The sequence below is a fragment of the Macrotis lagotis genome, chromosome 1 (genome assembly GCF_037893015.1).
Source record: "Macrotis lagotis isolate mMagLag1 chromosome 1, bilby.v1.9.chrom.fasta, whole genome shotgun sequence".
NCBI classification, from domain to species: domain Eukaryota; kingdom Metazoa; phylum Chordata; class Mammalia; order Peramelemorphia; family Peramelidae; genus Macrotis; species Macrotis lagotis.
Window position 1 is genome coordinate 50,707,351 of NC_133658.1, and position 27,898 is coordinate 50,735,248.

The 27,898-nt window shown below is 42.3% G+C and overlaps 1 protein-coding gene across 1 annotated transcript; it reads left to right on the forward strand.

The window, feature by feature from the left end:
* Nucleotides 1-87: 87 nt before the first annotated feature.
* CHMP1A (charged multivesicular body protein 1A) lies at nucleotides 88-27,898 on the forward strand. The gene is made up of 7 exons (XM_074200921.1): nucleotides 88-263; nucleotides 2,690-2,709; nucleotides 20,196-20,273; nucleotides 20,930-21,076; nucleotides 21,592-21,720; nucleotides 24,827-25,014; nucleotides 25,678-27,898. The coding sequence occupies exons 1-7, from the start codon at nucleotides 257-259 to the stop codon at nucleotides 25,697-25,699; spliced, it is 591 nt and encodes a 196-aa protein (XP_074057022.1). The 5' UTR covers nucleotides 88-256; the 3' UTR covers nucleotides 25,700-27,898.

Consider the following 27,898-nt stretch of genomic DNA (forward strand, 5'->3'; position numbering starts at 1 on the left):
GGCCGGCGGCGCGCCCCCTCGTCACGTGGCACGGAGGCGGGCGGGGCGGAGGGGGAGGCGGGGCGAGGCTCGCGCCGTCCTCTCGCGAGAGCGGAGGGGCGGCACCAGGAAGGGCATTCCCGGAAGTGCCGTCCGGGGCGCCGCGGGTCGGTCGGGGTCGCGGACGCCAGACGCCGCCAGCGCCGTGCCCGCCCGGCTGCCCTGCGCTGCGCCAGCTCCGCCGTTTCCGAGGCGCCGGCGCCGCGGCCCGTTCGCCATGGACGGTAAGAAGCCATCCTCGGGCCGGGGGCGGGGGGCGGCCTCCCTCCCCTTCCCCGTCCCCTGGGGGAGCGGCGAGGCCGGGGGAGGGGGCGTGGCCGGGCCCTCCCTGGGGGGCGCCTCGTCCACGTGCCCTGGGGGGCCCCTGCCCCGTCTCCGCGGGCCCTGGGCCGGGACGGGCGGGGCGCGGCAGCCCCCCGTTTCTGGCAGGATGCGGGGGGCGGCTTTTCCATCCGTCAGAAATCGTGAGCGGCCTGGAGCCCCGAGTGGCCGCCGCCCCCCTCAGTAGCCGTAAGTAGTCACGAGTGTTAGCGCCGCGCAGTGCGCCCAGGCCCGCCTCGAGTCGTTGTCCTCTGAAAAGTCTGTATGGGGGGCGGCTGGGTGCCCAGGAGGACCTGGTTCAAATCCGGCCTCAGACACTTAATAATGACCTGCCGTGTGGCCTTGGGCAAGCCGCTTAACCCCCTTGCCTTGCAAAAACTAAAAAAAAAATTTCTATTAACATTGTTAACTCATTTTAATTTTTATCTGTGCCTTCTGAGGTACTTCCAAGTGTTGATTGTATGCATTTTTACCTTTTATAAATTTCACAGTTATTCACATTAAACGAAGGTTTATTAATAAGCAGATGAGGTGATAGCCCTCCCTCCTCATTCTGAACTATCACAACTTGGCTATAGGTTAAATTCCAAAGAAAATGCGTTTTTCAGCTGCTTTCAGTCATAGCATCCTGTTCTAGGAATATATGATTTGGAAGGAATTCTTATTCTCTCTACTCAGGAAGTAAGGAAGAAGCCAATATTTTCTTCGCATAATATTCAGAAGAGTGGAGAGCTAGGATTTGTATTATGATATTCAAATGAGTCTAGGATTATACTAGAGTCCTTCGAAAGTTTAGGTCCTTCCGAGGAGCTCACATTTTGAACATACAAAAGGTGCAGTATTGTTGAAAGAGTGGCTATTTCCTCTTAATATTGAGGAATGGATTGTCACTAGATCAAGTCTCAGTAATTACACCCTCACTTGTTTACACACTTAACCCTCCTTATGTTTGTCATTCATCACTCGGCCACTTGTCTAATCACTGAATGGGTGTTGCCTCAGTCAAACTGAGACTCCTTAAAGATCTTAGCTTAAAAAAGGTCATTTCCCAGTGCATCCGGAGCCGTTTCTAGTCTACCTGATAGCCCTGGACCCAGATGGCTATGAAGGAGAAAGTGAGCCGGGTGACTTTGGACAGCCCTCCCTCATATCAGGTGCAGTGTCATGGCATGATAATCCCTGTTGTCACAGTCCTTTTTGAGAAAGAGCTATATCCCTTTAGCAAAGACTAAAAAAGCAGAAGGAAAGAAATCAGGATTATATATTATATGAACCTACACATCAACTGAGTCTGCATACTCATATCTCACATCTGTATTCTGGGTTTCCCCTACTTGCCCCCAAAAAGGAAGGAAAGAGGAAGGTACATCTTTATCTTTTCAGGGGGTGGGGTATGGTCACTCTTGGTAACAGTAACACTACACAGCATTCATTTCCATTCCCAAACACAATATTAATCAACAATAGTCATTCCTTCTAAGATGAAATCTTTTTCTCCTAAAACATACTTTTTTTCAGTGTTGATCACTGTAGTAATCTGGGTTGATATAGATTGGACTGGTTTATATACCTGTAGCAACTGCAAGTCCAAGGCAATGATTATGTTTTATAGATAGCAGAAGCACTTCTGCCAAAACTGTTTGGGAGACTTGAGTTATTGCAATAAATTATTTGTACTTTGTAAATTTTTTTCTTTATTTGGTAAACAGAAAAATCCTATCATTAATATTCATGCCTGAATGACTTGTCAAGTTACTTGTCCATTTGCAGAAATGGCCAAATTTGCATGGAGTAGAATAGGCAGAAAACAAGCCAAAAACTCATAATATTAACAAAGCATTCTCTTCCACTTCCTAGAATTAGAACTTTCTGATATACCATTACCTTGCTTTCTTATTCATTTTCCTTCAGTCAGGAAGTTTGAAAGGAAAAACCAAAGCCAATAAGACACTCAACATTACCTGTTAACTAACTGCAGATGAGTGAAGAAAGACCACTAATGGGTTACTTGTTAAGGGGACCCATCAAACAGGATACCTGCTATGGTGTGTAATACCTTTGTGATGTGGGCACAATAATTTCATCTCTGAGCTTCAGTTTCCTTAACTGTAAAATGAGAAGGGTGTACAAGATGATCACTGTAAAGTTCCTTTCTGATGTAACTTTGTAATCCTGTTCAATATTTATATTTATTGATTGACTCCTTTTAGTTCTGTTGGCATCATGAAGCATCCATTCTTGGATATAGAAAAACTATTTGTGAAGAGGCTGTAGTCTTTTAATTTAATCACTTCTAAAATCCTTAATCCATATCTTTTTTCCTTTTCAGATACCCTGTTCCAGTTGAAGGTATGTACTGAAAGAATTTTGCCTCCTTAATCTTGGCATACTGATTTAGTATACCTGTCACATACCATAAAAACTTCAAATTATTTGTGGCACTGATGATAAGTTTGTGTGATGCTCTGGCAAAGATATGCTGCAGTTATACTAACAAGAAGGGATTCTTAGTTAACTTGATGGCTTATTAGTTCCTTTTCTTGTTTGGAGCTAAGCAAAAGCAGGTCAGCTTGACTGGAGTAGAAAAGACTGGGCATCTTATCTTGAAGAAACACAACTTGAATGATATACTTATCCCTTCTCTTGCCTCCCAGCTTCTAAAAGGCAGCCTCAAATCCATTAATATCACATTTCAAAAAGATTTTATGAGCCTTTTCCTTCCACCTGGGTTTTGGCTTTCTTAGTTAAACTAAACTTATATTTGCTTCTGGTCTCTCCCTGATTATATGCCAATCAGGCCAATCTGGAGGTCATCTCCATCTTGTATTCTCTGGGTTATTTGGGGCTAAAACTTACTGGAGGTATCACTGTATCAGTTTTCCTTATTAACTAGGGACTTTTAGAAATATAGTGTGGTTTTTTGGATTAGAAAACTGATGAGAAAAAAGGAAAGGAAGATCTCTGTCCTTTCTTTGTTTCTTTTTCTTGTCCAAGCATTTGCTCCCATTAGCAGTAGATTCAAGTAGTTATTTAGTTTGGCTGCCCATAGATAATTAAAATTCTGAGATCACTTCCACATTGGTCAGCTTCAGTAACATCTTGTGTAATCAGTTTCCCATCAGCTTCAGAAGGAATGAAGCAGTTGGCTCAAATTTTAGAGCCATCACATACTTAAACAAAACCAGCAAGACATCAAGCAAAATGTGCTTACTTTGTACCAGGCACCTTGCTGGGCAACTCAGAAACTACTATAAGATTAGGCATTTGGCCTTCAGAGAGTTTTCTAGCGAGGCCATTAGTATCATTCTTTTTTTTTTTTTTCTTTATTTTATTTTTTTCCAGTTACATGCAGAGGTGGTTTTCAGCATTCATCCATTTGCAAGCTACATTTTTCTACCATCCTCCCCTCCCTTCCATTCCTTCTCCCCATGTTGGCAAGTAGTCTGGTAAAAGCTGTATATGTACAGTTGTTTTTAACATATTTCCATATTAATCATCTTGGGAAAGAAGAATTAGAACTAAGGGGGAAAACCACATTAGCATCATTCTTTTTATTTTTTAAAGGTTTTTGCAAGGCAAATGGGGTTAAGTGGCTTGCCCAAGGCCACACAGCTAGGTAATTATTAAGTGTCTGAGACCGGATTTGAACCCAGGTATTCCTGACTCCAGGGCCGGTGCTTTATCCACTGTGCCACCTAGCTGCCCAGCATCATTCTTGAAACAAATTTTAAGATACTTATCTAGGAGTTTCCATATTGAAAACTATTTTCTAAAAGCATAAATACTGGAAGCCTTAAAATTGATCATGAATTATTTAAAAACACTTTATCTCTAAAAATAGAACCCTCAGAAAGGGTCACACCTTGAGCAGTGCTGTGTACCCTAGAGATTGAAACCTTGAAGCATAGAACTTTAAATCATGAGGCCTGGACTCTGTTCTCAGCTCTATATCACTAAGGAGTTCTTTATATAAAATATTTTACCTCACTGGGCCTCGGTTTCCCCATTTCTTTTTTTTTAATTTTTTTTTTTATTTAAGGCAATAGAGTTAAGTGATTTGCCTATGGTCACACAGCTAGGCAATTATTAAATGTCTGAGGCTGCATTTGAATTCAGGTTCTCCTGATTTCAGAGCTAGTGCTCTATCCACTGTGCCACCTAGCTGCCCCTCCCCATTTCTTAAATGAGGGAGATGTATGAGATGATTTCTAAGGCTCTTTCCTCTTCTAATCTATGAAGAACTAATGGCTGACTTTGTTGAAAGGTGAGAATAGAAAGAAAATACTGTATGCAGCACAGGTGCTCGGAAAAGATCTATTTTGTGTGTTCCCTTTCCTTACTCCCCAGTCCTTTTCACTGGTGAAATCTATTTAAAATGAACATCAATTAGAGCCTTGATCAACAGAGGACCAAGAGCATAATATGAGAAACAGGAGTAAAGTGTTGTAGGAGAAAAGAAATAGTCACTTAGAGGGAGAATATCACAAAAGGGCATCCCGCCACCTGAGAGGTATGTGTGGAAGGTAGTTTGTTGCTAAGCAACCAGACACAGATAGTCCCATCAAATTACCTTTGATGATAATGGAAGGAGATAGTGTATGTGAATATGTGTGCATGTCCATGGTTATTGATCTGTTAGCCTCAGGTCATTCTTTTTTTTTTTTTAAACCATCAACTGGTAGTACCTGGAATTTGATGTTTTCTTAAATTCCAGTTCTATTGATCCTTTACAAGCAGTTCAAGGACCCCAAAGCTTCCAGGAAGGATCAGGCTGCAAAAAAATTGTTTGTATTATCATTTTTATATATTGACAGCTGCTGATAAGGCATCAGAAAGCATAAAGGCCTGGCAGATGTAGGCTGTTTTAAGAAGTACTTCTCCTTTCCTACATGTCAATAAAGAGAATTTCCCTCTCTCCTTTCTCATTGGAGTCACTGGACTTTAGAAGTGACCAGTCTGACCTGCTTTGTTAACAGTTATATCTATCACTGTTAATAAACTGATTATGCTTATGCTCAGAGAATGAACTTCAAATTTACCTTTCCTACAGCTATACATTCTTGCATAAATAATCTGACCACGGTTTTTTTATTGTTTTTAAAATTTTGGATTTTCACCATTCTCTCTCTCTCCCACTCACCTACCCTCCCTCCCTCACTGAGAATATACAAACAATATAATATTAATTATACATTTGAAATCATACGGAACATTTCTATATTAGCCATATCACAAAAAAACAAAGCAAGAAAATTACACTTCAATAAGAGTTCATCAGATCTCTCTCCAGATGGATAGCATTTTTTCATTATGAGTCCTTTGGATATATCTTGGATCACTATATTGATCAGAGTAGTCGGGTCTTTCATTCTGATCTTCATTGGAACATTGCTGTCACTATGAATAGTGATCCCCCAGTTCTTCTCACTTCACATTGCATCAGGTCTTTTAGAACTTACCATTGTTTTTCTGAAATCATTCCCCCTTGTCATTTCTTACAGCACATTAGTACTTTATCACAATCATATGTCTTATTCAGTGATTCCCCAGTTGATGAGCATCCCCTCACCCCCCCCACAATTTGTCAAGACAAAAATAGCTATTATAACTATTTTTGTACTTAAATACCCTTTTGTTTTTGTTTTATGTCTCTTTAGTGTATTGATCTAATGGTGATATTGCAGGAACAAAGGTTTTATAGTCATTTGGGCTTAGTTCCAAATTGTTCTCTAGAATGATTATGGTGGTACTAGTACTCCCTTGTTGTACTTGTACTCCCTCAACAATTAATGTGCTGGGGGCAGCTAGGTGGCGCAGTGGATAGAGCACTGGCCTTGGAGTCAGGAGGACCTGAGTTCAAATCCAGCCTCAGACACTTAATAATTACCTAGCTGTGTGGCCTTGGGCAAGCCACTTAACCCCATTTGCCTTGAAAAATCTTAAAAAAAAGTGCCTATTTTTCCCTTGTTTCCTCCAGTATTTGTCAGTCTATAGATGTTAAGTGGTATTTCAGCATTATTTTAATTTGCCTTTCTCTAATCAGTAGTGATTTAGAACATTTTTAGATAACTTTGATTTCTTATCACTCAAGGGGAGAGAAAAAAATTAAAATAAAAAAATAATAGTAATAATTGTAGGTATGGCCAGGTGGCACAGTGGACAGAGCACCAGCCCTGGAGCCAGGAGCACCCAAGCCCATATCTGGCCCCATGCACCCAACAATCACCCAGCTCTGTGCCATGCAAGCCACCCCAAACCCACTGCCCTGCATAAACCAAAAAAAAGAGAGAAAAAAAGACCTAAAATAAAATAGTAATAATAGTAGGGGCAGCTGGGTGGTGGACAGAGCACTGGCCCTTGAGCCAGGAGCACCTGGGTCTGAATCCGTTCTCAGACAGCCGACAATCACCCTGCTATGTGGCCCCAGGCAGGCCACCCAGCCCCATTTGCCCTGCACCCCCCACAAATAATAATAATAAATGTGCTTCAGTGTGTGTTCTAACACCACCAACTCTGTCGCAGGTGAATCACATTCTTTATGATAAGTCCATCACAAATGTTACTTCCATATTTTTCCACCGTTGCTATTGCTGATCGCAACTCCCTCCTTTCGTATTTCTCCACTACATGTACTCTATTTTCTCTCTCCTTTCACTCTGACTCTGCTGTAGGTTAGCTGAGTGGCGCAGCAGACAGATCCCTGGTCCTGGGGCCCTGAGCCCCCATACCACCCCTTAGGCCCAGCATCCACCTGGCCCTATGGCCCCGGACAGGTCATCCAGTCCCAGCCCCTTGCAAGAAGTAAAAAAGAAAATGCGTTATATCTGATCGCTCTCCCGCCATGGTCCATCCTCTCCTCCATCTCTCACATCCCCACTCCTTCCCCCTGCTCCCCCTCCTTCTTACTCCAGATGCCTATACCCCATTGAGTATATATGCTGTTTCCTCTCCTAGCCACCTCTGATGAGAGTGAAGATTCCCTCATTCCCCCTTGCCTTCCCCCCTTCCATATCATTGCAATAGCTCATTGTAATAAAGAAAAATCTTATTATGTGAAATATCTTGGCCTATTCCCCCCTCTCCTTTTTCTTTCTCCCATAACATTTCCCTTTTTTCTGACTTTTTTATACCATATTTTATCTTCAAATTCAGCTTTTTCCTGTGCTTCATCTATAAAAGCTCCCTCTACCTGCTCTATTAACTGAGAAGGTTCATATGAGTATTATCAGTGTCGTTTTTCTGTACAGGAATACATGCAGTTCATCATTATTGAGTCCCTCATATTTTCCTCTTCTCCTCCAATCTCTATGCTTCACCTGAGTCCTGTATTTGAAGATCAAACCTTCTGTTCAGCTCTGGCCATTCCAACATGAACATTTGAAATTCCCCTGGTTCATTGAAAGTCCATCTTTTTCCCTGGAAGAGGACATTCAGCCTTGCTGGGTAGTTGATTCTCGGTTGCATTCTAAGCTCTTTTGCCTTCTGGTATATTATGTTCCAAGCCCTATGAGCTTTTAATGTAGTTGCTGCTAAATCCTGTAAGATCCTGACTGCAGCCCCACGATATTTGAATTGTGTCCTGGCTGCTTGTAATATTTCCTCTTTGACTTGGGAGTTCTGGAACTTGGCTATGATATTCCTGGGGGTTGGTTTTTTGGGATCTCTTTCTCGGGGGTATCTGTGGATTCTCTCCATTTCTATTTTTCCCTCTGCTTCTAGGATATCAGGGCAATTTTCCTGTAGTAATTCTTTGAAAATGATGTCAAGGCTCTCTTCCTGGTCATGACTTTCAGGTATTCCAATAATTTTTAAATTATCTTTCCTAAATCTTTTCTATATCAGTTGTTTTTTCAATGAGATGTTTTACATTTTCTTCTAATATTTCATACTTTTGGTTTTGAAGTATTGAGTCCTGATTTCTGGTAAATTCATCAATCTCCCTGAGCTCTATTCTTTGTCTGAAGGACTTGTTTTCCTCAGAGAGCTTTCTTATCTCTTTTTCCATCTGGCCAATTCTGCTTTTTTTTTATTTTATATGTTTATTTTTAAAGGTCAACTCATATTTAGACAACTTAAATATATAGTTCCAACAGAAATAATCCAACAAAAGCAGCAACAGTCTCTTAATGTGTTCTCACATTCAGACACTGGCTGGGATCATCCGAGTTCTTTGATTTAAAAAAAATTATTGGTACACATCTTTCTTATCTGCAATGTAATTTACAATCTCTTGTGGACACATTAAGTTTTCAGCATCTATGTCAGGAATTTCAAACCCAAATTCATCTTCCATGGCCATTATAATTTCTACTTGGTCCAAACTATCCAAGCCCAGGTCTTTCATGAAATGGGAAGATACTGAAAGCTTTTCTGGGTCAAACTTATCATATAGTTTCAAGACATAGAGGACACGGTCCTTAATGCTCTCCAGTGTCAGAGGGGGCATGTCACTTTATCGGTGGCTCAACTGTAGGGATATTCCTGAAACCTGCGTGTGTGCAGGGGCCAGGCCCTCTGCCACTGCCGCCTGCCCCCTCTGCCCCGCAGCCATGCACGGGGCCGACCCCAGCGGCTGAAGCCAGGAGAGCGCGGGGCCCCGGGGGCGGGAAGGCAGGTGGCAGACACGGGCCGCCATGGCTATGCCGACCCCCAATTCTGCTTTTTAAAGCGTTCTTCTCCTCAATAATTTTTTGAACTGTTTTATCCATTTGACCTAAGCTGGTTTTTAGCATGCTATTTTCTTCAGCATTTTTTTGGATGTCCTTGACTAGGCTGCTGACTTCATTTTCATGTTTTTCCTGCATCTCTCTCTCTTTTCCCAGTTTTTCTTCTGACTCCTTCATTTGATTTTCAAAGTCTTTTTTGAGCTCTGTCATAGCCTGAACCCACTTTCTGTTTTTCTTGGAGTCTTTAGATGCAGGAGCTTGTGCTTCCTCATCCTCAGACTGAGTATTTTGATCCTTCTTGGGCTCACAGGCAAAATATTTCTCAATGGTGTTCCTCTTATTTCTCTGCTTGCTCATTTTCCCAGCCTAAGCCTGTTTTTGGGGTGCTTCCTGAGCTTTTGGGACACTCCCACAAGGGTCTCAGTGTATGAGGTTCTGTCCTCCCTCCTGGTCTGTGAATGACCATAAGCGCCCCCCTCTGCCACGGGGCTGAGGTGGGGGGGGGCCTTGCTGTTCTATGGGGGGGCCTAGACTGCGATCAGGATCTGAATGTGGTCAGAGCCCCAGAGTCCTGTTCCAGGGGCAGAGGACAGGGCTCTGCAGTCTCTCTTCTCTCCCCTCCCTCAGCTCAATGGGCTCATGCCCTGGAGGCTCCTGCTTACAGGCTCTGCCTGCTTCTGTTTCCTGGATCTGGACTGCCTTGGCCATGCTGCTTGCTGTGTGCCCTGAGGGCTGGGCTCCACGTGTTTGCTCTGGCAGAGGTCCCCCGCTGTTCCCCCAATTTGTGCCCGGTGCTCCCGGAGCGGAGCTCAGGAGACTCCCCCGCTGCTGTGAGCTGTGGCTCCCAGCGCCCTGGGGCTGCCTCCGGGAGGCTGAAGTTCTTTCCCTCTGGCGGGCCACCCTTCCGACCCCACGGAGCAGAGCCTTTCTGCTGTTTTCCAGGTTACCTTGAGTAGGAGAACTGCCTCACTGGGTCCCTCTGTGGCTTCTGTCTCTCGGAAATTTAGTTAGCCCTTAGTTTAGAAGTTTTATGAGAGAGCGCCTAAGACATGATCCTCCTTGTCGCCATCTTGGCTTCGCCCCCAGTTAGCATTTTTCTTTGAGGCTTTGCTTAAAACTGTTTTCATGATGTTTTATTTTGAGTTTGTCTTAGTCTTCCCTGCCACTTTAGTAGGTTTTTGTGGTGAGGTTATTTTTTTATTGTTTGCTCATTTTCCCAGTTTAATTCTTCACTTTTGAACTTTATGTTTAAATTGGGTTCTTTTCACTTGGGGTGGGTACTGTGCTAAGCTTCAGGCTTTTTCATTCTATAGTTTTCAGAACCAGTTCTGGGGTTCTTCAGGTTTTTGGTGCTTCCAAGGTGGTGTTATCCTGGGAGAGGTGTGGTCACTGCTCTCTTGGTCTGACTTGTGGTTTTAACCTGGGAACAGCCCGTGCTATCCTGCATCCACAGGTACTACTAGTACCCCTCTCCATCTTGAAATTGTAACCCGGAACTACTTATGGGCAATAGAGTTGCCAGTCAGTACCATCTGCCCAGAGGGTCAACAGAGTGCCCCTTGTAATCTCTTTCTGACCAGTTGTCCTACTTCTTGACAGTCTTTGGACTGAGAACTTTGAAAGCTGCTGTATTGCTGTTGCTGCTGCTGCTGAAGCTGGCTTCAAGGTTAATGGGTGGTTCTTCTGCCAAGCTCTGGACCTGGACCCACTCAAATATTACAGATCTTTTCTACAGACCTCCTAAATTTTCTTAGGCTGGGAAAAAATGTCTCATTGTGACCTTTGGATAGTCCTGCTCTGCTCCAAAATATTATTTGATATTTTAAAATTTTTTGGACGGGACTGTTGGGACACAGTTCAATTGGATCCAGGCCTTTACACCACCATCTTGGCTTTGTTCTCTTATAGTCTTTTAGTATTTTAATAGCTCTCAAGTTGAAGTTGAAGACTAATTGATCTCTTTCTCTTTTTACAACAGAACCATAGGAAATAGGTTAAAGTGATATCTAGGGTAGCTTGTAAGACATGTGAAAGTTTTGTCTGTTATTATGTGGTAGTTGTTAGAATTTGAATTTTGGTTAGCAAGGACTCCAGAACTTTAAAAAATTTGTTAGAATTTCTCTTGGCATCAGATGATGGCATGTGGGTCCACTTGACTTCCTCCTGAGTTCTTAGTCCTTTCCTTACTTCATTCTTGACAAATGGAGACTGTGAGTACCACATTCTTCCCATCATACAGTTTCTTGGTAGATCTTTCATTAGCTCCTTCTTGACTCCACTCTCTGATGGAGAGGTGATCCTTCTCCTTTTCAGGGCTAGCTCCTCTCTCTCTATACTCTTGATTTATATACTCCTTTTAGTCTTTTCTAACAGATTGCCCTGATGACCAAACTTTTTCTTGCTGCTCTTCATTCTCTCCCTTTCTAATAGATTCTGCCTATAAACACACTAATGCTGTCATCCTTTAAAAACCATCATTGGATCCTGCCATTCTTGAAAGTTGTCATCCTATCAAGTGCCTTGAAAAAACAGTCCGCTCTTTTTGCTTCCATTTCCTCTCTTCTCACTCTTCTAAACTCCTCTGCAGTCTCGATTTTGACTTCATCAATCAACTGAAACTTTTCTCTAAAGTTACCAGTGGGATATTGACTTCTTTGCTGTTTTTTTCTTATTTTTCACTCCATCTCCCAACTCCTAGCATTTTACTAGCAGTCCCTCATGCCTGAATTGCTTTTTCTACTATTCTACACTTCTGCCTTCTCTTTCTAATGTCATCAATATTTCCACCTTTTTTAAAATACTTTTTCCAGACCTCTTTAAAGTGATTTTCCTTCTATTTGAAATTCTTTCTCCTGTCCCCTCCATTCACACATATATTTGTGTGTTGTTAACCATATTTTCTTAGGCTAAAAATGAAATACAAAGTTAGCTTTATAGATATAATTTTAGGGGGAGGAGCCAAGATGGTGACGTGAAGGCAGGAATTCCCAGAAACTTGTCCCCCCCCCAAATTCCAAAAGTCATCATATTATGACTCTAGTCAAAATTTAGAGGGGCAGGACCCACAGAAAGACTGAGTAATACAATTTCCCAGTCTAAGACAACTTAGAAGTTCCACAGGAAAGTTACGTTCCACTGGGACCAGGGGTTGGAAAAAGCTGCAGTGCAGCCACAGCCACAGCACAGCCAGCCAGGTGCCTGGGTCCATGACAGAGGGAGCAGTTTCCAGACCTCTTGGCCCAGGGATCATTGGGTACAGTAGAAAGGGTGGTGAGAGAACTCTGCCACACCAGAGTGAGTGCATAGTGAAGCTCTAGCCTCAGAGCAGCCCTGCCGTGAGAACCTGCAGCGCAAGTTGGCAGAGCCAACCAGCACATGCAGAGATCTCAGCCAATAGATAGTAAGGGAGTGGGGAACACTGCAGAGGTCTTTCTGCTCTTCCTGGGGCAGGACTCAGCTGTTAGCCCACACTCAGATCCAGGTTGCAGTCTGGGTCCCCACAACACCACCATAGCCAAGCAGGGACCATCCTCACAGCTCTAGGGCAGAGGGGAGGGATTGAACATAGGCAAGAGAGCAGCCAGAACCTCTCAAAAGACCTTGGAGGAATTAAGGTCCCAGTGGGGTGTCCCCAAAATCTCCCAAAGCCTTGGAAGTGCGGTAAATCAGTCATAGGCTGAGGAACAAACAACAGAAAAAGAATAATCTGACCATAGAAAATTACTTTGGTCCCATGGAGGATCAAAATACATACTCAGATGACAACAGAATTGAAGCTTCTGTACCTAGAACCTCCAAGAGAAATAGAAAATGGGCTCAGGCTATGGATGAGCTCAAAAAAGACTTTGATAAACAGTTTAGGGAGGTGGAGGAAAAATTGGGAGAAGAAATGAGAATGATGTAGATAAATCATGAAAATCAAGTTAGCAACTTGGTGAAAGAAATACAAAAAAAAATACTGAAGAAAAGAACATATTAAAAACCAGTTTAGGCTAAATGGAAGAAAACAACACAAGGCAGATGAGGAAAAGAATGCCTTAAAAAGTAGAGTTGGCCAGCTGGAAAAGGAGATAAAAAAGCTCTCTGAAGAAAATAACTCCTAATGGTCAAAGGATATGCAAAGGAAATATACAAATGAGGAAATCAAAGCAATCCATAGTCATATGAAAAATTGCTCTAAATCACTAATTATTAGAGAAATGCAAATGAAAACATCCCTGAGGTACCACCTCATGCCTTCTCAGATTGGCCAGTATAACCAGAAAGGACAATGATCAGTGTTGGAAGGGATATGAGAAATCTGGGACACTAATACATTGTTAGTGGAGCTGTGAACTCATCCAGCCTTTCTGGAGAGTAATTTGGAATTATACCCAAAAGTCAACAAAAATGTGCATACCTTCTGATCCAGCAGTACCACTCCTGGGTCTATACCCTGAAGAGATAAAAAAGGGTAAAATCATCACCTGTACAAAATTGTTCATAGCAGCCCTGTTTGTAGTGGCAAAGAATTGGAAATTAAGTGAATGTCCTTCAATGGCTTAGCAAACTGGTATATGTATGTCATGGAACACTATTGTTCTATTACAAACCAGGAGGGATGGGAATTCAGGGAAGCCTGGAGGGATTTGCATGAACTGATGCTGAGAGAGATGAGCAGAATCAGAATAACATTATATGCCCTGATAGCAACATGGGGGTGATGATCAACCTTGATGGACTTGTTCATACCAACAGGGCAGCATTCAGGCACAATTTTGAAATATCTGCGATGGAGAATGCCATCTGTATCCAGAGAAAGAATCATGAAGTTGAACAAAGACCAAAGACTATTATTACCTTTAATTTTTTTTTTAATTTTTTAATTTATTTTTTATTCTCATTTTGTACAAATGTTTTTCTTTACATTAATAAAATATACTTGTTTACAAGTAAACAAAATACCCCTCCCCCCATGAATATAGATAGACTTGCTTGGGCAAAAAAGTAAAGGGGGGAGAAAAAAAATTAAAATTAAAAAAAATAATAGTAATAATTGTAGCTATGGCCAGGTGGTGCAATGGACAAAGCACCAGCCCTGGAGCCATGAGCACCCGAGTCCACATCCAGCCTTGTAAACCCAATAATCACCCAGCCATGTGACATGCTAGCCACCCGATCCCCACTGCCCTGCAAAAACCAAAAAGAAGGGAAAAAAAAGACCCAAAATAAAATAAAATAGTAATAATAGTAGGGGTGGCTGGGTGGCAGACAGAGCATTGGCCCTTGAGCCAGGAGCACCTGGGTCCAAATCTGGCCCCAGACACCCAATGATCACCCTGCTACGTGGCCCCAGGCAGGCCACCCAGCCCCACTTGCCTTGCACCCTCCCCCAAATAATAATAAAAAAAAATGTGTTTCAGTCTTTGTTCCAACACCATCAACTCTGTCGTGAGTGGGTCACATTCTTTATGATAAGTCCATCACAAAAGTTACTTCCATATTTTTCCAACATTGCCATTGCTGATCGCAACTCCCTCCTTTCTTATTTCTCCACTACCACGTACTATATTTTCTCTCTCCTTTCATTCAGACTCTGCTGTAGGGTTGCTGAGTGGCGCAGCAGACAGATCCCTGGTCCTGGGGCCAAGAAGCCCTGAGCCCCCATACCACCCCTTAGGCCCAGAATCCACCTGGCCCTATGGTCCTGGGCAGGCCATCCAATCCCAGCCCCTTGCTAGAAGTAAAAAAAGAAAATGTGTTATATCTGACCACTGTCCCCCCATGGTCCATCTTTTCCTCCTTTATTCACATCCCCACCCCTTCCCTCTGTCCCCCTCCTTACTCCAGATGTCTATACCCCATTGAGTATATTTGCTGTTTCCTCTCCTAGCCACCTCTGATGAGAGCAAAGGTTCCCTCATTCCCCCTTGCCTCCCCCCTTCCATGTCATTGCAATAGCTCATTGTAATAAAGAAAAAAACTTATTATGTGAAATATCTTGGCCTATTCCCCCTCTCCTTTTTCTTTCTCCCATTCCATTTCCCTTTTTTTCTTATTGACTCCATTTTTACACCATATTTTATCTTTGAATTCAGCTTTCTCCTGTGCTTCAACTATAAAAGCTCCCTCTCCCTGCTCTATTAACTGAGATGGTTCATATGAATATTATCAGTATCATTTTTCTATCCATGCAGTTCATCCTCATTAAGTCCCTCATATTTCCCCCCTCTCCTCCAATCCCCATGCTTCACCTGAGTCCTGTATCTGAAGATCAAACCTTCTGTTCAGCTCTGGCCATTCCAAAAGGAACCTTTGAAATTTCCCTGGTTCATTGAAAGTCCATCTTTTTCCCTGGAAGAGGACATTCAGCCTTGCTGGGTAGTTCATTCTTGGCTGCATTCTAAGCTCTTTTGCCTTCCGGGTATATTGTATTCCAAGCCCTACCAGCTTCCAATGTAGTTTCTGCTAAGTCCTGTGTGATCCTGACTGCAGCTCCACGATATTTGAACTGTGTCTTTCTGGCTGCTTGTAATATTTTCTCTTTGACTTGGGAGTTCTGGAACTTGGCTGTAATATTCCTGTGGGTTGGTTTTTTGGGATCTCTTTCTCTGGGGGATCGGTGGATTCTCTCCATTTCTATTTTTCCCTCTGCTTCTAGAATATCAGGGCAGTTTTCCTGTAGTAATTCTTTGAAAATGATGTCAAGGCTCTTTTCCTGATCATGACTTTCAGGTATTCCAATAATTTTCAAATTATCTTTCTGTTTTCCATACCAGTTGTTTTTTCAATGTGATATTTCACATTTTCTTCTAATTTTTCATTTTTTTGGTTTTGAAGTATTGATTCCTGATTTCTGGTAAATTCATCAATCTCCCTAAATTCTATTCTTTGTCTGAAGGATTTATTCTCCTCAGAGAGTTTTCTTATCTCTTTTTCCATCTGGCCAATTTTGCTTTTTAAAGCATTCTTCTCCTCAATAATTTTTTGAACTGTTTTATCCATTTGACCTAAGCTGGTTTTTAGCATGCTATATTCTTCAGCATTTTTTTGGATTTCCTTGACTAAGCTGCTGACTTCATTTTTATGTTTTTCCTGCATCTCTCTCCTTTCTTTTCCCAGTTTTTCTTCTGACTCCCTCATTTGATTTTCAAAGTCTTTTTTGAGCTCTATCATAGCCTGAGCCCAATTTCTGTTTTTCTTGGAGTCTTTAGATGCAGGAGCTTGTGCTTCCTCATCTTCAGACTGAGTGTTTTGATCCTTCTTGGGCTCATTTGCAAAATATTTCTCAATGGTCTTCCTCTTGTTTCTTTGTTCATTTTCCCAGCCAAGCCTGTTTTTTGGGGGTGCTTCCTGAGCTTTTGGGACACTCCCACAAGGGTCTCAGTGTGTGAGGCCTCCCTCCTGGTCTGTGAATGACCATAAGCGCCCCCCTCTGCCATGGGCCGAGGTGGGGGAGCCCTGTTGTTCTGGGTGGGGGGGCCTAGACTGTGATCAGGATCTGAATGTGGTCAGAGCTCCAGAGTCCTGTTCCAGGGGCAGAGGACAGAGCTAGGCAGTCTCTCTCCACTCCCCTCCCTCAGCTCAATGGGCTCATGCCCTGGGGGCTCCTGCTTACCGGCTCCTCCTGCTTCTGTTTCCTGGATCTGGGCTGCCAAAAGACCAAGCTGCTGGCTGTGTGCCCTGAGGGCTGGGCTCCACGTGCTAGCCCTGGCAGAGGTCTCCCACTGCTCCCCCACTCTGTGCCGGTTCTCCCCAGGGTGCAGCCCAGGAGACTCCCCTGCTGCTGCTAGCTGTGGCCCCCAGCCTCCCTCTGGGAGGCTGAAGTTCCTTGGCTCTGGCAGGCCACTCCTCCGGCGGGCCCCCCTCCGGCCTGGGGAGCAGAGCCTCTCTGCTCTTTTCCAGGTTATCTTGGGTAGGAGAACTGCCTCACTGGGTCCCTTTGTGGGTTCTGTCTCTCAAAAGTTTAGTTAGAGTCCTTAGTTTATGAGTTTTTATCAGAGAGCTCCTAAGACTCAGTCCCTTCATATCGCCATCTTGGCTCCGCCCCCTCACCTTTAATTTTTTAAAAAAGGTTTTCTTATGTAATTCTGCTATATTTCATACTGTATGTTTCTTCCTTGAGGCTATGATTTCTCTCTCATCACATTCAACTTAGATCACTGCATACTATGGGAACAACATAAAGACTAACAAACAAACTGCCTCCTGTGGGGGGAAGGGAAGCAAGATTGGGGGGAAAATTGTAAAACTCAAATAAAACCTTTCTAAAATTAAAAAAACTCCTTCAAATGCAGAATGAAATTAAAGGAAGCTCATGATTTTGTGAGAACTCAGGAAGATATAAAACTATACCAAAAAAACACAAAAATAGAAGAAAATTTGAAATATCTCATTGGAAAAACAACTGACCTTGAAAACAGAATCAGGAGATATAATTTAAAAATTATTGGGCTACCTGAAGGTCTTGATTAGGAAAAGAACCTATCACTTTTCAAGAAATAATACAGCAAAGTTGCCTTGAGATCTTAGAAGCAGAGGGTAAAATAGAAATTGAGGGAATTCACTGATTACCTCCTGAAAGAGATCCCAAAAGAAAAACTTCCAGGAATTCTTTAGCCAAACTACAAAACTCCCAAGTCAAAGAGATAATAATAGTAAAAGCTGCCAGGAAACAAACAATTCAACTACTGAGGCTCCATAGTCAGGGTTACACAGGATCTGGCAGCATCTACATTAAGGGCTCATAGGGCTTGGAATATGATATTCTGGAAGGCAAAAGATCTTGGCTTACAACTGAGAATCAACTACCCGGCAAAACTGAACATCCTCTTTCTGGGGAAAAGATGGACTTTCAGTGAAACAGTGATTTTCTTACTTTTCCTATTGAAACAACCATAGCTAAACAGAAAGCTTGATCTCCAAGTACAGGTGTTAGGGGAACCATAGAGGGGGTGGATGAGAAGGATTAATTATGAGGAGTTTAATGATGTGGAACTGTTTGTATTCCTGCATGGGAAGGAGATACTGATAACTCATGAACTTTCTCATTAGAGCAGTTAGAAGGAGCATATATAGACAAGGCACAGGACGGAGTGGAATATAATGGTATAGTATAGTAAAAAGAGTCAATGATAAAGGAAAGTACTGGAAAGGAGAGGAAGGAGAGGAAGAAGGGGCAAAGATACTTCACATGAGTCAAAAAAAAATGGAGTGGAATGGGGGAAGGCAAGGGGGAACAAGTGAGCCTTCATTTTCGTCAGAAATTGCTCAGAGAGGAAATAACACACACTTAATAGAGTATAGAAATATATTTTACCCTAGCAAAAAATGAGGGGAAAGGGATAAAGGGGGGGGGGAAGGGAAGAGTAGGCAATAAATGAGAGGGAAGATCATGGGAGAGGGTACTCTGATAGAACACACTTCTGAACAGGGATGAAAAGAGAGAGAATGGAATATACTAGAGTGGGGAGGAGTAGCATGGAGGGAAATACAGCTAGTGATAGCAACCGTGGGAAAAATATTGAAGCAGCTTCTCTGGTGGCTATGATGGAGATGGCAGCTCATCCCAGAGACAGCCATTGGAGTCTGAACACAGACTGAAGTACACTCATTTTCCCCCGCTCACTATTCTTGAGGTCTCCTCATCCTTTTTGGGGGAAGGGGGGTTTAAGATTACTCTCACAACAAGATTATTGTAATAATATAAAATAAACAAAAAAAATAAAGTTATCTGTGGTTTCTTAATTGACAGACTTAAATGTCTTTTCTCAAACTTCATCCTTCCTGATCTTTCTGCGGCTTTTACTGTTGACCAACTCTCCTATTTGATTCTTAGTACTCTTGAGTTTTCATGACTTTTTTTCTCTCGGTTTTCTCACTGGTCTAACCTTTCTTAGTCTTCTTTACTGAGTCATCTTTCGTGTCCTGCTCCCTAATTGTGTGTACTCCCAAACCCTGTACTGGGTCTTGCCTGTACTCCCTTAGTGACCTCATCATCTCTCTATAGATCCATATATCCAGCCATCTCCTAAGCTCTCATTGTGCATCACCTACTACCTTTTGGATACTTTGAACTGAATTGTTGTTCCATGGTATCTCAAACTCTGCTAGCACATCTAAAATAGAACCCATTTTTTTTCTCCCAAACCCTCCCCTCTTCTGAACTTTGTATTTCTGTACAGAGCATCACTATCTTTCTCATCATACAGTTTTGCAACCCTAGTGTCATCCTTGATTCTTCATATTGATTCCATTCAGTGCCAGAATTTTCCATTTTTATATCTTTTGCATTCACATCTTTCTCTTTATAAAGCCACCATCCTGAGTTCAGGCCCTTTTTTACCTCTTGCCTTGACCTTCCTAATTATTCTTGCTTCTTTTCTTTCTCTATTCTGCCCCTTCTTTGTGTAACTGCCCAAGTGATTTTCCTGAAGCTCAAATTTACTTTAATATATTCCATTGACTGTTAGTTATGTTGAGGGTCATGTAACAACTAGACCTCCCTCTGGTATCATTTTTAACGTTCCATAATATAGTGCCATCCTATAATAGAATGAAGAACTCGTGAACAGAATCTAGCTTCCATGTATTCTTTTTTAGAAATGGAAAAACCCTTTAATAGTTTTAGAAGATTATGAGTGTGAATTATTTTTCATAATTTTTCTCACAATAGAGTTAAATTTGAGAGCTTATGAATAGAATAAATCTAAGAAAACTTGTTGTTTTGATTTTTCAAACTTAACAAAAGTTCTGTATTTACCTTTTATGTTCTGAGGGCTTCTGTTATGGTAGGTTCTTCAGGTTAAGAACAGGTTATTAGTCAGACCTCCTCAGACCTTACTGGTGATTTAACTTGGAAGGGGATGTGACTAATAGTTTGAAAGAGAAAATGTAGGCATCACAGCTCCTTGTAACCTGACTGGCACCATAGAGAGAAGAATCATGTACCTGCAGGCATCTGGTCTCATCCATTAAAATATCTAGCACTCAGTGGTGACTGATAAATGTTCAATAACAAGGGTACCTGAGGCAGTTCACAAGACAGGGGGGCTTCAAAGCAGGGTTATTTGGAATTGCTTCTTTGAATTCTTTCATTTGCAATGAAGGGAGACTTAGTAAAACCTGAGAAAGCCAGGTACTGTACTGTTTCTCCAGGTCCTGCTTTCTATATATTTTATTTCTTTTCAGTTCACAGCAAAACAACTGGAGAAGTTGGCCAAGAAGGCTGAGAAGGACTCTAAGGCCGAGCAAGCCAAAGTCAAGAAGGTGAGGTGACTGTTAGCCCTGCTGAGTCCAATGATTCTACAATTAAAAAAAAAAATACCCTCTTTCTGATCACATGGCTCTGATGATGTCCACACCAGACATGTCAGGAAGAATCTTAGGTATCTTCCTGCCTGTGTTGTCATTTGGGCTTGACTAGCTGTCTGCCTCTCTGTCCATTTTGTTTATTAAGTGCTTACTTAGAGGCATACTGATAAAAATGTGATGAGCCCCCCCCCCTTCTTTCTCTTTACCTTATTTCTGTCCCTCCACTTTTTGGTTAGGGTTTATTGTGAGTCTCAAAGATCTATATAAATATGAGTTATTTGTGGGAGGCCCTCTTAACTTACTTTCTTGTAGTATTGGAAAGCTTGGGACAAATGTGGGGAGGAGGCCAATGAATGAGAAGAGCAGAATTAATAAAAAGGAATGCCTCCAAAGAAATATACAGAGTGAAATATTCAAAAGTCTAGAATCTTTTAAACTGTCATTAAGATTAGTCTAGTTTGTAACTTGGATCCATGAGACGGTGGGCATTTTTTACAGATTACCTCTGGAAAGAAAAATAAATATTGGGTGATTGAAAGGAGTTAGAAGAAAATTTCATAAAATACAAGTCCAGCTAATTGGTTTCAGTTCGGTTTCCATTATCCTTACAGGCTCTTCAGCAGAAAAATGTAGAATGTGCTCGGGTCTATGCTGAGAATGCAATCCGTAAAAAGAATGAGGGTTTGAACTGGCTTCGGATGTCTTCCCGAGTGGATGCAGTGGCCTCCAAGGTCCAGACTGCCGTGACCATGAAGGGGGTAAATGACTGCCATTTTCTAGCTGCTGGATTCTGGTAATGCAGGGTTAGCGATTATCAAATCATCTTTTTCGCTCTGGACCTCTTATGTGTGTGTGTGTGTGTGTGTATAAATATGATTTCTTTAGCTACTATGCATGTATATATGTAAATATATACATACATATATATATAACTGCTATGGATATATTAAACAACTATGTACAAGGCATTATTCTGAATACTGTAGGGATATAAAAATTACATGGAATGTGCTGCCTTATTGAAATCTTGAGATCCTTAATGCCTTCATTCTTAACTCTTAAGGCTGGGCTTCTGGTGCAGAGAAATGTCCATATTCCCCCAGGCCCCAGGATGCATTAATCTCAAAGCCAGTTTAGCTGAGCTAGAGCAGTAAGGGGGATAGAAGTTCAATATAGGCTGAGAATCCATCATTTTCTATTTCATGATAACATTTTCTTGGTTTTAATCTTGTCCTTTCTCTGACTTTCTTTGTGTCCACCCATTTCCTCTTAGGTAACTAAGAATATGGCTCAGGTGACCAAGGCCCTAGACAAAGCTCTCAATACCATGGACCTGCAGAAAGTGTCTGCTGTGATGGATAAATTTGAACAGCAGGTGCAGAATCTGGATGTTCATACTTCGGTACGTAACTGATACTGCGTCAGGATATATGACTTTGTTTTGATGGAGGCAGCCACATGGAGAGGGAACAGAGGCTAGAATTGGGTAAAGTACTGGATAGCAAACGACAATGGTTCAGTTAACATTTATGAAGCAGTTACTCTGGAGAAGGTGTCAGGAGGCACCAAGGAGACAAAAATCAAAGACCCCACCCTGGAAGAGCTTACTCTCTTTTTAAAAAAGTTTTGTTAATGTAGTAAATAGGACCATATCATCGTATGTTCCTCACTCCTCCCCAACTGTAGTTGCCAGAGATCACCACCCGTTGTAACAGTCAACAAACAGCCTTGGTTTGATGAGGTATGCAGTCCTTACTTTCTTCTGAGGATCTTAAGTTCTGTGGAGGGTCATGCCACATGTAGATAAACAACTGAGTACATGACTGTGAGGACAGAGATGACTAAATGGGGAAAGGAGAAGAGTATGTAGGATGTTTCCCTTGATCCTGATCTTTGAAAGAAACTGGGGTTTCTGGGGGGAGATTGAAGTGTGGGGAGAGTGCATTCCAGGCTCATCCTTGTAAACTTGGAAAGGTCTTCTGAATCTGTCTAACCTAACCCCCTCCAAGAACGTAAGTCATTTGGCCAAGATCACCAGTAGAATGTGTCCAAGACAGGATGGGATCACTAAACTCCAGGACAGTTACAGACTCTTTGCTGTTCTTCACTAACTTTTCAAAGGCATGGAGACAGGAGATGGAATGTCAAGCTTAAGGAAGAACCAGTGTTCCTAGAATATAGAATGTGAGGGAGAGGGACAAGAGCTGTCTGGACAGATGGATGGAGTTAGATTAGATGGGTTTTAAATGTTACACTCATCAGACAATAGGGATCACTGAAAATAATTGAGCCCAGGGCCTGCACCTTACTGAATTGATTTTAGTGTCATATGGAGAAGGATAAGATTAGAAGCAGTAAAACCAGTTGGAAAGCTGTGTAGGAAGCATGGTAGAGACCCTATGAGAGGAAAAAAGATTGACTTATCAGAGATGATGATAGGAGTAGAATCAATAAGACTTGACAGCTGATTGAGTGTGGGCAGTGAGATAGAAGATAGTCAAGAATGACTTGTAGATTGTCAGCCTGTTGATTTTTGTTCTTCATTGGCAAAGAAGACCAAAATGACAACACTATGTTTAGACAAATTATAGTGTGACTGACTGTGGCTGACCAGAAAAACACGAGCTCAGAATGCTTGACCACAGGTTGGACATAGATAGTCTATGTGAACACCTGAGATGGGTACTATGTCACATTTCCTTTGAGCTGCTTCAGTTCTGCCTTGCTCATAGAGTGCAGCCTCCTGTGCCAGTGTCTCCCAAGCTGTACAGTCAGTTCTAAAGTTCTTTAATGAGACCTTCAGAGTGTCTCAGTCTTGCTGCTTCTGCCCCCCTTGTGAGTACTTTCTCTATGTGAGTTCTTCCTAAGATAGTTTTTTTGACAAACATACATCTGGCATGCTAAAATGTGCCCAGCCCATCATAGTAACCTATAGATTGTGACTAAAGAATGCTCATTTCCTCAGTAGAAAGAGAAGTTGGAAATATAGGTGGGATTAGCAGGGAAGACAGTTCCATTTTGGATAAGTTGGGCTTGAATTGCCAATGGGAAACCCAAGTACAGTATGTAGCAGGTGGAACTGAAGATTAGGATTAGACACATAGATTGGGAGACATTTTATTGCATAAAGGTTATAGCTGAACCCATAGAAACTGTTGAGATCAAGAAAGTAATTTTAGAGAGAGATTGGTCCAGGACAGTACTTTGGCAAATGTCAGCATTTAGTGAGCAAGAGATGAATGAAGATTCAGCAAAGAAAACTACGAGGTGGATAGGGGAGGAAAAATGATCAAGGACCTAAGTAAAACAGTTGATCTTTTTTTTTTTCTGCAAGGCAGTGGTGTTAAGTGGCTTGCCCAAGGCCACACAGCTAGGTAATTATTAAGTGTCTGAGGTCAGATTTGAACTCAGGCACTCCTGACTCCAGGGCTGGTGCACTATCCATCACCACCTAGCCACCCCCAAAACAGTTGATCTTGACAGGAGATTTTACTCCTTCCTCAGAGCCTGGAGCAAAAGGATATGATGCAATGAAGTCCCCCCCCCCCCCCCCTCCGCCGCCCAGGAATTTTAATCTAGATAATAGAAGGTAGACCATGTTAAGATTATCCTTTTATATGAAGTATATAACTCATTAGGAAATTTTCACTGTACCGTGGTACTTGATTTAAGCAACAAGCCTATGTTAATGTGATGTATGAAGTATTACATGTTACACAAAGAGGTATTACACAAGGGAAGGAAACAGAAAACTGAGAACATTAAGTCAAATTTTAAAATAGTTGGGCCCTATTATATATTTATCACATAGATGATATGGGAGATAGATTTATTTTGGCACATCCTTTGCCCTCAGGGAGTTCATAGTCTTATTGGAGAGAGATAAATAAACACAGGGAAAAATAAAATACTTCAAAGATCTATGATTTCATTAGGATGTATACCCTTTCCATCCATGTAGATTGAAACCATTCTGTGACTTAGTGGATAACTGTTCTGAATTGATATTGCCAAAGGAATTAATCACCCATCATCCAGCTGTTCATAGTGAAACATTATGAACTTTGGTGATCTAGTCCTTACTTAGCAGATGGAGGAAGGATGGCTAGGGTAGATGGATGAATACTTGTTGCCAAACACCATGGAGAACAGCATACAAATATAAGAGTAAGATGGGTCCTGCCATAGAAAAGTTTATATTCTATTGGATAACATCAAGAGCCAGGGAGGGAAGAGGACACGTTTGGTAGTTACAATTTAGTTTGGAATCAGCTGTCTGGAAGTGTGAATGGCCTCCGTGAAGCCCCATTGGATACTTTCAGTGATACAGGTTGTGAGAAGTAGAGGAGACGAGACCAGGGAGTTACTAACATATGGTAGCTACTACCCATGTAAAATGAGTTTGAATTAGATGATTTTTAAAGTTAAGTGCAATTGAATCCTTTCTGTCTTTGCCAGCTCTCTTCCTTCCTATTGATACAATGATGATCCCCCCCCCCCCCTTTTAGGTGATGGAGGACTCGATGAGCTCAGCTACTACCCTGACCACTCCTCAGGAACAGGTGGATAGCCTTATTGTGCAGATCGCTGAGGAAAATGGCCTGGAGGTCATGGACCAGCTTAGTCAGCTTCCTGAAGGGGCCTCAGCTGTAGGAGAGAGCTCTGTTAGGAGCCAGGAAGACCAACTGTCTCGAAGGTACATTTTCCCCATGCTAGTTCTTTGTTCAATAGATGTTTCTTCCTTACCCTCTGTCCCCAATTCCCCAAATCCTATCGATCTAGGATATTCCTAGTTCTGGCACTCTGAATTGTGGGATCATTTTAATTATTCATTTGGGCCGCAGATACTGGAGTTGTGCTGTCATGTCACTACTCTTCACCCCACCAGAGAGGGGAATGCTCCTAACCTAAGGAGAAGCTGGATGAGACCACTTGTAAGGCCTTCCTGCTGAAGGCTAGAAAGTTTCTACAAGACTGTGTGTCAAGATTAAGGCTATTATTTATTGAACTGAATGACAGCTGAACTTTAACCTTTTTCCAACTCAGTTCTTGAGCCTATGTCCTCTTCTCCACTTTCTTTACCCTCCTACATATATCAAACAGATTTTAAGGGGCAGAGGCCAAATAGAATAGAAGCCATTAATTATATTTCTAGTCTGCAGATAAGCCATTTTGTTGAGTTTCTGGCTTACCTGGTTAACTCTTTCCAATCCAGTTCCCTGGTGAAATTAAGGTGTTGGTTGCAAAGATACTGTTATTTGATGGGCCCAAATATAAATAGGAGCCTTCTTTTTTTCCCCAAGAGAGGTGGGGTTACTAGTATTGATGCTGCCAGAATGACTCCCTCCTTTTTCTCCAGGTTGGCAGCCTTGCGGAATTAAATTGTACCTCAGCCTGATGGACTGCTTTCCCTGCACTGATCACGCACTGGAAAGGACTGGGAGGGCTGCTGTATCCTCCCCTCCTCCCTACCCTTCCACAGCCTCTGCACAGAGAAGCAGCCAATTCCTCCTTCCACTGTTACCCTTTGCCCTGCCAATCTCTGATGGCGCTGGAATTTACCCTTTTCTCTGGGTGCAGAGTGAGCTCCTACCATCTATTTGTACCTTGTTTCTATGCCAATGGACCTTCCCCCAAAGCACCAAAGGGAAGACCCCACTGCATCTCTTGGACTTTGGTGTTGTCAGCTGTGCTCTTGATTGGAGTCAGGCAGCACTGTCTGGATTTTGACCGCCTCCAAAGGAATCTTTATTTTCTGTACACTTGTAGGAAGACAGACTTGATTTTGATGTAACACTACTTGGTTATTGTAGGGACTTTAGGTGGTTAGACTCTGGGATTGCTTCATTTCCAGTGTATTGCATGTCTGGGTCCTATTCCCATATAAAATTGAAACAACCCCTTTTGGGTTGGGGAGCGGGGTAGCTTTGACCACAGCTTAATGTATCCAGCAGATTTCTGTTTTGAAGATGTCTGGCTAAATCAGAAAGGAATTCCATAGTAGGTTTTATGTGACAGGGGTCCCATCCTTCTTAGGCAGTGACTGTCTCCATAAAGGGGATTTCTTGGTCTTGTGACTGAATTGCTGCTGGGTGGGCCTCTGTCTCATCTGGTGATTTAGTTTGGCCATGTTGGTGAGTCTGACTTTGCAGATCAAGTATGGCTCTTTGAAAAACTTTCCTCTCAGTGAGTGACTTTTTAGGAAAGAGCTCTTCTCTCTCATTCTCCTCCTCCCCCCGCCACCCCCATGTTAAAGGCATAGAGTCCCTTACCCACACCAGACTCCCAACAAGGAGCTTGAGTCCCCTCAGCTACTTGTTCAGGTGCTTCATCTACTGGATTCCTTCAGTGAACAGCTAGCTCAACATTTGAGGGATAACAACTGGTTTTCATGCTCCCAGGGATTGGTCTGTTCTTGGGGGGCAGGTTGGAGGCTATGGAAGAATTATGGTAATCCTTCCTAGATGAGGTAGCCCAGAAGTCTTAGTGCCATTGTGAGCTATTGAGTCTAGATCCAGCCCATTTTACCAGGTTCCTTTCCCAATGGGAATCTATTAACTCCAAGCTGTTTAAGGTTTAAAATAGCAGGAGGACTTTGGGGACATCATCTGTATATAAGCCTTACTATTCTTGGGAGTTCTGTTAGAGACCCTGAAGATAGTGCAGCAGGTGTTGAATTGTTTTTAATCCCCTTTCAGTTTCTCAAAGAGAAGTGTTGTCGTTTACATTTCAACTCTACCAAAAATTGGGTTTTTAAATTGATTCATAACTAGAATCTCTGCCATAGGATCAGTAACTATTGATAATGTGTGTTTGCACAGCCCCATTCTTCCTCAGCCAGCCAAGGAAAACTGAAGTGAGAGTTGTGGGACTGTCAACATTCCCCTCAGCTCTAGAGAAAATTGCCATTTGTCTAGGGGAGGCTTATAGCTCTTTCCTGGTGTTTGTGCCAGTTTGCTTATTTATTTCTTCTTCCTTTTTACTTTTTTGCAAATATGATTCTTGTCCCTCTCCCCACCCATTGGCAGTTCTTCCAAGCCTCATCTGCTCACATCTGTTGTTTCCTTTGTGAAGAGGCTCTACTTAGGATACAATGGGCTTGTGAAGGTGGACTTGGACATTAACCCACAGCTGTCAGTGATGGTAAGACTTTAGGGACTATCTGCAGCTCTGAACCATTGGGAGAAGAGCCCAAAATAGATTATTAATTATGCACTTGATTTTATTGTTTTTCCCTTCCCCAGATAGCTCTTTGCTGACCTGCAGAAAAAGTGTGAGCCCAGAGTAGTTTTCTTTCTGCTAAAATTTACACTAATTTCTTGAAGTTTTCAGGGGGCTTGGGGGCTTTTGTTTTGCTTTGTGTTTTTCTTGTCAGTGTAGAGGGAGTGGGCAATTTGAGGTAAAATCCTCTTAGCCTTCCCACCCACATATATACTCAGTAAAATTGGAACTAGGAGACAGCAACTTGTGCCTATATATAAGGCCAGTTTTCTCCCCTCCAAGTGCAGTCATCAAGGATGTCCATAGAGAAGTCCCAAATTGTCTATGCTGTGTAGTAAAGGAATTGTATATATATTTTT

Excerpts from the sequence above, each read along its gene's own strand:
- CHMP1A (XM_074200921.1), top strand. Across the intron at positions 20,274-20,929 it reads AGCAAGCCAAAGTCAAGAAG|GCTCTTCAGCAGAAAAATGT; the intron begins GTGAGGTGACTG and ends TTATCCTTACAG. Across the intron at positions 25,015-25,677 it reads GAAGACCAACTGTCTCGAAG|GTTGGCAGCCTTGCGGAATT; the intron begins GTACATTTTCCC and ends CTTTTTCTCCAG.